The sequence below is a fragment of the Phasianus colchicus genome, chromosome 4 (assembly GCF_987193195.1).
Source record: "Phasianus colchicus chromosome 4, bPhaCol1.hap1.1, whole genome shotgun sequence".
NCBI classification, from domain to species: domain Eukaryota; kingdom Metazoa; phylum Chordata; class Aves; order Galliformes; family Phasianidae; genus Phasianus; species Phasianus colchicus.
Genome location: NC_143439.1, coordinates 63,989,020 through 64,001,091, shown reverse-complemented (window position 1 = coordinate 64,001,091; position 12,072 = coordinate 63,989,020). Strand labels below are relative to the sequence as shown.

General features: G+C 35.7%; 1 protein-coding gene across 8 annotated transcripts in view; it reads left to right on the top strand.

The window, feature by feature from the left end:
* The window catches only part of CFAP99 (cilia and flagella associated protein 99), a 50,355-nt gene that overhangs the window by 3,918 nt on the left and 34,365 nt on the right, over positions 1-12,072 (top strand). For all 8 annotated transcript variants that reach the window (XM_090139746.1, XM_090139742.1, XM_090139745.1 and 5 more), the window contains 2 exons: positions 5,170-5,314; positions 7,982-8,076. In XM_090139746.1, coding sequence (XP_089995872.1) covers positions 5,170-5,314; positions 7,982-8,076 — 240 coding nt within the window. The remainder of the gene's footprint in view (positions 1-5,169; positions 5,315-7,981; positions 8,077-12,072) is intronic.

Sequence of the window (12,072 nt, the reverse complement as noted above, 5' to 3'; positions counted from 1 at the left end):
ACAAACTACATTGTCAAAACTCTGATTCTCTACTGCCATGTGGCTCAATTACTCGTTTTCACTTCTGACAATAAAGTCTAAAGTGCTGCTATTCCATGTAATTAGTTTCTTTTGTATTCATTCTGCATAAATGACTACAGGGATATAAAACTTCAGAGGTCTGATAGGGAGACCACAGTTAGAGGTGTTGAATCCATTTGCATTTCTTGACTATTTGCTTTCTTAAATAGTTTCCAATTAGGCACCTATTTTCTGCCTCTTGCACTGTACTGGCATAACTCTTTATGCATTCATGTGTTGAATTACATCAGGGAACTGATCCAGTTTCAAAATAATCATTTTTCACTGAGCAAAGACTGGGTAAATTCAGCTAAATTCACTGCTGCCAAAATAAATACTTGTAAAAATTAATATTCAGAGCATCACTCTCCTCAGCCCAGGAAAGGTGACGTAAAGACAAAAGAAGCAGTAACTCCATTAGAAAATCATGAATGTTAGGATTCTTATTAAACTCTTTCAAATGGAGAAGAAAACAAAGCATAGCTGATGTCATAGATAAGGCAAAAATCTTTCTCTGGGATAGTTTAAAACATTCTATTTCACTTCACTTGCTACATAATATTTTTGCTGGGAATTTATCCACCAAAATAAGTTTTTATACAGAATTCAGCTTTAGGAAATGCTTCAGTACCAAATAGGTGATAATAATTTCTCATGGAAAATTCATTTGACTTCTTTTTATTTCTGTGAAATAGAAAATTTTGTAATAGGTTTGTGGTCCCCAAAATACTGCTTTGTTTTTGTACACATGATCTCCAGGCTTGGCCACTTACCAATTAGTCAGTATTAATGACTTCAGCAGAAACTTCCTCTGCTTGGAATCCTGATTAAGGCCATCACTTTAAACCACACTCGATTTGAGCCTTTATGTCTCATGGTAGGAGCATTATAATTTGCAAACCTAACATTGTGAACTACTGCCCAGACAAAAATCAACAGGGTCAGATTTCAAAAGTACAAATCCTTATGATGGCAAGACACAGCTCTTCATTCAGTTAAGTGGGTTCCCAGTGAATCAGACTTGACTTCTCACCGAGTTATTATTTTCTATTCTATTAGAGTTTTCTATTTGATTAAATAGTTTTCCATCTCCTGGGAGAATAATCAGATTCCATGCGTTATCAATTGTTTCATTAGTATTATATATCTTTAAATACTGTATTTGTATATTTCTAATCTTCATGTCCTTCTAATAGGATACCTGATATGTCTTGTCTAGTTCTTTGATAACCTGTTGATAACCCACAGAAAATACTTGTTTCCTTATTGTCCAGCTGTTTGATATTGTTCCTGGTGAAACCAACACATTTGAGCCAGGTTATTTCTTTCAAAATAAAAAGGCAACATGCACAGGTCACTCCAGAATATGTTCTGAGATTCAGCACCTTCCCCAGGCTCTCTACCAGCCTGTGGGAGCCACTATGGACACCAGTATTGTAAAGTGTCAGGTCCTCAAGTTACTTCAGACAGCCTCTTGCTGATACCTGAAACTGCAAGGAGAAGTTAGCAGAGGACATTTTACACACCAAAACCTATTTTCTTTCAGAATGAAGTAAGTTTTGTGGAGTGAAGTAGATGCTCCTAATAGCTACAGTTAATCTAGTTCCAACACCTCAGGGTGCACAGGAGTCATCCAACCCAGCCTTGAGCACCTCCAGGGATGGGTCAATGACAGCTTCTCTGGGCAACCTGTTCCAATGCCTCACCACTCTGAGTAAAAAATTTCCTCCTAACATCTAATCTAACTCTCCCTTTTTTTTTTAGTTTAAATTCTTGTTATATCACTGTGCATTTTTCATTCATATGTGAATATGTTCTAAGTAAATCTCACAGGTTAGAAAACCAAGTTTTCAAGAGAGAACATAATCTCTCCAAGGCCACTTAGGAAACAAGAGAGAAAGGCCTGTTCCAGTCTCATTTCCCCCTTGCAGCTCCTATTTCTTGTTTTAATAAACAAGTGGAGTTAGAGAATCTCACTTATTGTTAGCCTTCTGTTTTTAGAGTAAAACAAATGAAATTTGGTTCATTCTAATTAGAATGTTATGATAAAAATTAGTCTGGAGGAAATTCTGTGTTAATTTCCATATATTTTATTTCTGCATCATGTTAATTTTACGTCGTGAAAAGAATTTATGTTGATTGTTCCCACTATGTTCCCATACGTGATTTTCTTCCAGGAAAGAAATTACACTTTGACTTGTAATTCAGCTATTTACAATCTTTGAGTTTATTGCATAGTATTTTATAACGCCTGGAACACAACACTGGGCTTGTTTTTCACTGGGAATATTTTCAAGAACGTGGGTTCCTTCGTTACATGATGTGTGATTCCTAGTTGCAACAAGCCAGCTTTCACCTTTGATCTCAAAGAGTCTGTTATGGCTCATAAAAACAAATAGTAAGTGCATATAAATGCTCTTGTTCCAGTGTTATGACCTCACTGGTGTTAAAACAGAGTTCAATTTGAATTGCCTGGAAAACACATTAACTTAATTATTTAAATCTATCTTGGTTCTTTAAATTATGGATATTCGCATTCAAAACTACATGTTTATTTCTATTATTCTTTGTCTGAATGCAAACACTGCTTCACTTTGCTTATCTTCCTAAATGCTTTTTAATAATCTTCCCATCAGATTGATGCCCTCCAGATAATATCTTCATTTTTGTTTATTAAAGCCCCTTCTTTTTATTAACTATCTTCAATTAAATCTACTAAAAATGATCCGCATCCATAGAGATCCTTCATCAAGTGAATTTTACATAGGGATGTGATTTTATCAGGCTTTTTATAAAAATGAACTGCATCTGTTCATTCTGAAGGGAAAAAAGTTTTGCATCAAACTGAATCATCCCAGGCAGTTTTTCTTCCAACTGACTGCTAGAATCAAGATTTTGCTATGATAACAAGGTATGCTCTAATACAGAAACTGTCACGCAATATTTGTGTCTTTCTCTATGTAAATAACTCACTTTATTTTCAGCAGAATTACTTGCTTCAATTAGAATTGCAAGATCAGACCCATCATAGACCTTTATAAACCCCACCTACTGAAAAGCTGGAATAGCCACTCCATATCCACTGTTCTACTCCTTTATTCCTCTGATATTGATAGCAAGAGGAATCTGTTTATGAGCTTTCCATTTGCAAGAACATGGTGTTATTTGGCATAACTCTTCATCGTTCTCATTTGTGTTGGTTCAGCTGTATGTCTCACACATGCCCACTCAACTGTGAGTAAGATCTCCAAATGTCAAATGTCACTGGTTTATTTTTTGATATGAAAATAATTTAATGGAAGATTATTTTGATATATGCAGTGGAAAAAAGTCCTTCTAAATCACATGAATCTAGTTTGTATTATCGGTTACTGAAATAGATGCATGTTATGATCTTTCTAAGAAAAGGATGGAATCTGATTTTTCTGCAACATCCTGCTTATGTAACTTAATAAGTACAAGGGAAAATAGCCTTACCTGTTCCTCTTTGAGATGATCAGCATTGTTACATGAAAATACTAGCTGGTGTCTGCAATACAGACTGTAAATAGTAGAAGCAGTGCATTCTCCTATTTATATCCTAGAGCTTTTTTCCCTATTGAAATGGCTAGAAGCATTTTCACTCACTGCAGGGGTGAAAGAGGACTCAGTTCTGGTGACTGATCCAAATCCCAGTGAAGTCAGTGAGGATATTTTCTTTCATTTTCATGGCATTTTGATTAGACCCCTGGAGAGGACTAGCACTGATATCTGAAGTGCTATAAATTAATCAGAGAGCATCTGCAAAACGTGCATATTCTGCCTAGAAGTAGGCAAGATCAGTACATGAAATTACACAGTCCTCTCAGGAGGTGAAAGCTATTTTATCTTTTCATCAAATATTATCTTCTTCCATAAATGTTTGTTTCACCTTAAACTAAATCCTTATCCTGAGGACTCTCAAGCAGGGTATGGCTGATGTTCCTTCCCTTCCTTTCCTTCCCTCCAGAAACAAGAACTTTTCTTTCTTTCCTTACCCATCCTTTTCTGACCTCCCCTAAACAGCTCCTATTGTCATGCACCCACACTAGCAAGGCTTGCTTTCTGCAGATATTTCTCCATTTAATTTGTGGTATTTCTAGTACTAACAGATTTTGAAAATTGTTTTCACAAATCCTATGCTTAAGCTTTCTAAACATTCTCTTCTGTTCTCAAGGCAACTTGACCAGCCATAGCTAAGTGTCAAGAAGCAGTGAAAATATGCCCCCAGAAGCAGACTAAGGGCATTAGGAATCTCTCAAAGGGCAGAGATAATGCCAGTCAGCACATATTCGTACATGAGTCAGTCAATCTCATGCACAGGCAGGATCCTTCTTTTTCAACTTAAACACTTGGGAATCAGGAAAACTGAAATTCAATGTCATGAGGAGAATGTGTTTAGATATTTTTTATGAGAATGACATTGTGAACACATATTGCAATGTTTTACTTACATCCAGTACAGCCATTGCTCAACACTGTGATATATAGGCTTCCAAACATTAAAAAGATGGAACTGTCCAGTATTCATCTCTCATAAGCTTACTATGCTTTACACAACAAAACAGATAATAAGCTGTAATATTTGAGATAGAGAGGTTGTTTCAAGAGGCATATTGTTCAAGGTTTATTGTCTTTGATAAATTTCAATAATGAGTGCAATAAAAGATGATAGCTGCATGTTACTTTCACCTTTAAATTATCTGCCCTTTCTCATGCCGGAGTACTCACGAGAGATGCTTGCAAAGCTAACCAACTAGTAGTTGAGGGGAAAGCAGTTGAAGGGTAATTGAGAAGTTAAGAACATGGCCTGATGGACAATAGAAAGACACAAATTTTAGCATTTATGATTTTTTTCTCAATGACTTTTTCTTATCTGGGGAAAATCTGTTACTAAATCTGTACTACAGTTCCTAGATTTGCAAAATGTTACCCAAAAAGGATTCTCTTTAAAAAATGTGGTGACAGCCCTCTGAGCTATTCAGTATTTGTGTTTTTCAGTTACCTCAAAATGATTGTACTTCTTTTTATACACAACTAGCATTTTATTTCCAGAAAACAATAATCATTATTAATTTTGTGTCTCTATAGACTCTTAATGTGGCAGAAGAAAAATTTGTATTGGAAACACTAGCTGGATGCATAGAATATAAATCCTTACTGGATGTAGTAGTCAATGCCTTTTTTGCTCGCGATGGGAGGCACTGTCTGATTTCTGAGCGTAATCTCTACATAGGTAAGCTTTCCTCAAAACAGCAAATATGTTTAAAACAGATCTTTAAAAAACATTATTTTATTACTCTTATTATTACATTCAAAGTATTATGCTCAGTACAGTATGAAATACGTAGGCTTTTCCAATAGCCTAATGTTGTAATGTCTAAATCTTGATATTGTTATTTAGTTTGGGTTCTCACAGGTATCAGCTGGATATTTACCTGAGAAAATTCAGTAGACTATACCTAAAGATTAGGTTAATTGTAACATACAGGCTGGAAATAACATCACTCACTAGAAGTATCTTGAGAGCTCATTGTTTTCCTTTATTGTTTTCTATGAGATTCAATATCTTTGCCATTCAGAAATGAAACTGAATAACAAAGCTCTGTCTGTTGAGGAACACAGCAGGTCTCACAGTATAAGAAACCATTGTTTCTATCCATATATTTGTTTCTTCATCATTAGTCATCACAGTGCTGTAGATAGACTTATGTCTTGTCTCCATGTGTTAGCTCAGTTATCTACCTTACACTAGTTACTAGATAAAAATCAGTTATAAAGCAACTATATCTGATAGAACGAGCTAATCAGCTAGAGTAGGTACTATCACCAATGTGATTTCAGGCATTGAGAAGTATTTAAAAGTCATCTTTTAAATATTTTTATGCTATGCATTTAATACAGATACACTTCAGTTGAGTTATAAAGTTCCTAAATGAATTGGAATCATGAATTGTGCTGGCATTGGTTCTCTGACCCTTTTGGGGTACTTTGTAACGTCCAGACTGTTTCATTCAGAATGATTGAAAATATTAAAACATAGCTAACATAAGCACATCTACATTTTATGTTTTAAAAGCTATTTCATTTTTACTGTAATTCCAGTTGCTTCTCTCAAAGTCCCAGGAAAGACATAGAAGTCTAAATCAAGTAACAACCTAAAGGGAATGTCAGGGACAAAATTCAGAGAAGACTGAGTTTGTTCTAAATGATAATGCTTCACTGTCTCTATTTCTCCAAAGCTTTGTTTTTCAGTGTCTGGATCACGTAAATTATACCTTTAAGCTGAGTGTTGCTATAATTGGATTGTCAGACTGGTCCACTCAAAAGCGTCCATTAATCATAGACAAAGGGGAGACCCCAGAAGATTTTCCTTTATCAACAAGTTGAGAGTCTAAGGTCATTGGCTTATATTTTTTTAAGCGGCTTGTGATTCCCTTTGCCAAGCTGCATTGACACTTAAATGATCAAAGCTGCTTATAAAGGCTGTTGCTATGTGTGAGCAGATTTGAATTTAATAAAGCTTGTAGGAGATAAATGTATATTCTACTAAGACTGCTTAAATATGTTGCTATGCTAAAGCACAAGATTGAAGCCTAACGATACGCTGAGTTGGTTGCAGCATAGTGGTTCAGAATTTCTTGGTTTAGTGGCAGCTAAATTACTGCAGTGTGAGTGAAGTCTGATTGATGCAAGTGATTATAGTCAAGTAAAAGCTGATGCAGAAGCTTGTGAACTTTGCAGGCCCGTTGAAATCTCAAAGAGCTGATTCCTCCTGTATCAAACTGCATACGTGCCAGAAGGGAATGAGAGAATCAGACTTGGATTTCTCAGAGAATTCCACAGTTTTAAAATCTTCTATCATTGTAATTTAGAATAAAAACAAAAATTGCAATAGCTATGCAAAATGGTCACTTGCAAATAAAAAGGAAATGAAATACTAGAATTTTTATGTTTAAAATTTTTGTTTTGTACAATAAATTTAAATTTTGCCAAAATGACCTTTCTTATACTGAAAATGTTCACTGCATCACAAGAGAGCTGTTTATAACAATTTAATTCTTTCAGCAACTTTTCAGTCATGCCTCTCAGGAGCCATTTGACTCCTGATATCCCTGCCTTATTGCTAGAATGATATGGAATTTCACTGATCGAATGTGCATGTACTTGGTATATTGGATGGTACAACTGCCCAAAGAAATGGGCCTTATCCCCATCACTGGCCTCCCATTCTCACCCCCGTGAGCTAGAACAAACTTTTAGCCACCATCCAGCAAACTGGTAATGGAACTGTTTCAGGTTAAAATCCACAATCTGATTCACCTTGGCTGTGTGCGTGATGTACTTGCCCCAGAGAAGTAACGCCAGGAAGTAAAAGCAGAGAGTGGGAACAAGCATTTAGAGATTGACAGAGCTGCTTATTTTATAGCGATGAGGTTGACATAATGAAATGTCTGCAAAATCATGGCAAGATCTTAGAGGATTCCAAATTCTGCACTAATAGATCTCCCAGTTTTGCAAACAGATATTTGCAGGTATCAAGTACCTGGGTACTTTTTGGAGAGCTACTGTTTTACATTTTTAGTGTAAGTATATAACTGTTACAATTTTTGCACTGAATTCTGTATTAATTCTTCACAGAACAGTAAATTTGTGCCAGCTTAGATCTAACTCAAGAAACAGGTAACTGATTTATATGAACCACAATATAGTCACCGTGTGAATAATAAGCATACGGTGAATATTATAACTTTCCTTTTACAATTTCTAACTGTCAAGCACTATATTGCCCAGTTAGATAAGCAATATTGATGAGTATTTAAGATCAAAGTCCAAGAGCATGCTGAGCAGAGGGTATACCAGACTTTCCTGATGCATTTTAAATATATTTCTCTTTTGACAGTTATTTGCTATTTGGCGACTTTTCAACTCGAAGAGCTTGGTCTTCAGCACTTCAGCAGAATTGTGAAATCTCTAGACACTGTAAAAATGCATAAGGTAATGAAAGTACAGTTTTTTCTTCACTAATTAGTGTTTTCTTCATTGTAATTGGTTAATCAGATAATTTTAACTTTCAGTATAATTTAAATGGAGAAAATAGTTTTCAGTTTAAATTCAGCACTTAAATAGAATTTATTATTCTGTTATCACAAAAATCTTGCATTTCTGTACTTAGGCAGCAACTACCTCATATTCAATCAAAGATTGTATTCTCTATCATCTGAAGAAGTAGAATAATCCCATGATCTACGTGATTTACAGTTCACGTGATTTACAGTTGTCCTTCTAGCTTACTCTTGGCTCTGCTTGCATTCCATCTTTAACTACAGGCAATAGAAAAAGTTTTTGCCATACACGATGAATCTGTTCATGCCAGTTTGTATTCTTTTTTCCCCGAGCAGCCCATTGCCACTTTGATGATTAATCCTACTGCCCTTCCAATGCTTTTCCCCTTTTCCAGAAAAAGCAGAGTTTCTAGTTTGGAGTTATGCATGTACAAATTACATCATTACCAAATATGTATCACTGACCATTCCATTGCTGCCAAACAGAAAGCATGACAACAAAATTCTGCCTGCCTTTTCCTCCCTACTCATCAGCTTGGATTTCTCTCCTCCACTTGTTTGCTAGTTTTCATGAAAGTTTAAAAATGTAAATATATTTTGCTTCTCTTAAAAAATGTTTGAAAGCACTGACTATCTTAAATGCTATCCTTTAACACCAGGGAGAAGGATAAACTGGCTGACAGTGCTTTCTCATAAGCCCTGCCTTCTTGGGAAAATAAGCTAAAAATTAGATTACTGGGAACATACTTGTGTTAACTGTGACAATCTGTGTGTTGCAAAGCACATATAAACACAATGTTTGAATAGCAAATAACATAGTCTTCAATTTACATGTGAGATTTGGGGGATAGCCAAATTTTAATCATTAGTACTCAAAAGGTGATGTTTCTCTTTTTTCTAAACATTGAATGTTTGTGTGGATGGCTGTATCTTTCTCATGAGCACATTTGCTTTGTATTATGTAGGGAGAAAGAAGGTTAGGTTGTCTGCATAATGCTTTTAGGAACACTCTGGTCACTTTGCTTTCATGGATTTACCATGGATTGTTTTTATTAATTCCACTCAGAGAACAAAATTATGTATTTCATTAACTGTTAGAAATAAAAACAAACAAAAAAAAAAACACCAAAAAACCAAAGAAGTGGCTAGAAGAATTACCTTAATCTGATAGACAGACAAATCACTCTGTCTAAAATGCTCTCCCAGCATCTTCTTTAGTAAACATCTTAGAAAGAAGCCACTGGATTGGATGCATCTTGAGCTCATTCAGCTAGCAACACAATCTTCCTACTTCATACCAGTTATCTCTTGTTCATTCTGTTCACCCAGGACCATGATGTTTCATTTCAGACAGTTTCTCCTTTCTTGTCTGGAATAATTTTTGTCTGGTAGGGAAGTGCTGCACGTGTGATGTTCTGCACCTACTACATTTTTTTCTCCTGTAGATGTAATTTTGTTTGCTTAACTATTTTATCAGATCCTCATCACCATGGTACCTAGGTTTTCCTTTCTTGCATTAGAAGAGGTCCTTTGTCTGCAAAGTGAAACTAGATTATACTGATGCACCTGCAGTAGAGGATTTAGAAGCAGCGTTTGGTCCCCCAGCAACCGAGACAAAAAACAGCCAGAAGCAGATTAACAGCCTTAGCAACAGCCTGAAGTTGTCAGCAATTTGGGATTCTCCATCAGGATGCTGACCTGTACATATTGCCTGATGAGTGTTGTGCCTATGTTCAGTTGAGGTAGAAAATAATTGTTCACACATATTTACTCAGAAAACATCTATTTTGGTGAAAAGAGAAATGTTTCTGCATATTACAGGCTGAGTAGAATTTTCTTAATCATGCAGATAAACCATACACAAATGAGTAGCTTTCATGAAATGAAAGGCAATATATTTATGAGATCTATTGATGTGAGTAAACCTTCTTCTTAGAGCACTGCATGACAGAATCCATTTGACTGAAATTCAGTGTTTCCCTATGACTGGTGCCTGTTCAAGTATTTTCCAGGCAGAATAATAATACTACCTTGTTCACACACATTCATCTGCTTGAACAGAAAATTATAAGATCACATTCTATACTTTTAAGAATAGATACAAGAATTCTTTGTGCTTGTATACTTACTGAATCATAAGATAAAACCCAGTTTTGTAACCTTAGCAGGATTGTTCTTGAATAACTTAGTTATGCATTGCTAACTCAATCCTGTTTTCATGCTTAATTATTCATACATTTTATTATTTTATTTTTGTGATAAAATTTTAGGGTTTGTATGATGGAGGAAAGACACTGTTGAAATAAAAAGTTGAAGTAAACATTTATAATTTCATACTTGCCTTGTAAAAAATGCATTCCCTGTAGCATTTAAGAATAGGTTTCATTCTATTCTGTTCTGGTTATTACCAGTGGCACTGAAGTCATTTGTAAAGAACTTCTGAGATCTGCAAGTAAAATTACTGAATAAGAACTGTATATTATTATTTCTGTTGTTATGAGATAGCAATAGTAGGAAAAGATCAGTAGGATGTAGGACAAGATCATCCTCCTTGAGGATATAAGGGCAGAAGTCCAAGCTGGGTCAAACAGTGGCAGAAGGACCTGAGATCATGCTAGGACACTTTTCTGCATACATTTAACTCAGGATTCTCAAAATGGAGTTGTCCATTTCTTGGTAGGAAAGCTTACACATGGTTCAACTTCAAGTGAAGAATAAGAGGGAAAGAATCAACAGGAAAAGAGAAGAGTGGACAGGAAGGTCCTTGATTGCCTTTGCTAGTACAACAGATAGCTGTGTGCAGCCAAAGTAATCTCATTCTCAGATAGTGGCTGATCTGCATAGAGAAAATGAATCTGCTGTTTCTTGCAGTTACTTCCTTGACTCAAGAATCAAAAGCTGATATCATGAATGTAAATGGCTGTGAATGTGAAGATGCTCTCAAATGAGGAAATGTCCCATTTTAAAATTTTCTTTTTAGAAATAATTTCACTGGGTAAAAATATATAATGAGAATATTAGCAGGACGTGTTCAAATTCTCATAAGCAAGAATTAATTCAGACCATCTGTACAAATGCATTACTACAGTCAGAGGAAGTTAAAATTGTAAAAATGGGTACAATTTCTGGTGTAATTCCACCACTTCCAGAGAAGAAATGAATCTAGCTCATCTTGCTCAGTGAGTAGTTATACTCTTGGACTATGAACATTCAGGACAGGGGAGTAAGCAGAGTAATGCTGTTATCCAAATGGCTGTCTGGCGTATTCACTAAGGAGACAAATACTGATAACTGAACAGAAATCTGAGAACTTTAGACTGTATTTTGCTGCTATAAAAGGAAAGAACTATTATATTGGGTTTGCCACCTGCTCACACGTGACCAAAGACAAAACAGAAATGTAAGGGATTTTTCCTCGTAATTCAGCTCACAAAACACAGAAGTTTCTATTGCTGAGAAACAACATTTCTGTTGTTTCATGAGTCTGATTCTGCTCAGATTTTCTGTTTGTAATATGAATTATCAAAGCCAAGACTGTGGACTTGGGCCCAGGCAGCTTAGGGTCAAAACCAATGTTTGACAATCCCTGCATTATCACTGGTATCCCCTGCATTACCTGGATAACTGTTCCAGGGCAGCAGCCAAGGTCTTTTCCCACGTGATGCATTTTGGGCATATCCTTACAGCATTTCTCTGTGGATTGTAACTAAAACACAGAAGACTAAAATATGCATCATAATATCTGTGTCTGATTATACAGTTAACCACTCTCTTTGCCTCATAGGAATACCTCATAGCACCTATCCATCACAGAATTACCCATTTGTCCTAACACGGTATGAAATGCTAATAATCAGTACATGACTGGAGTTGCAGTGGGAGACCTCAATGATCATACTCAGTTCTTTAATACAACAACTAGAAATCA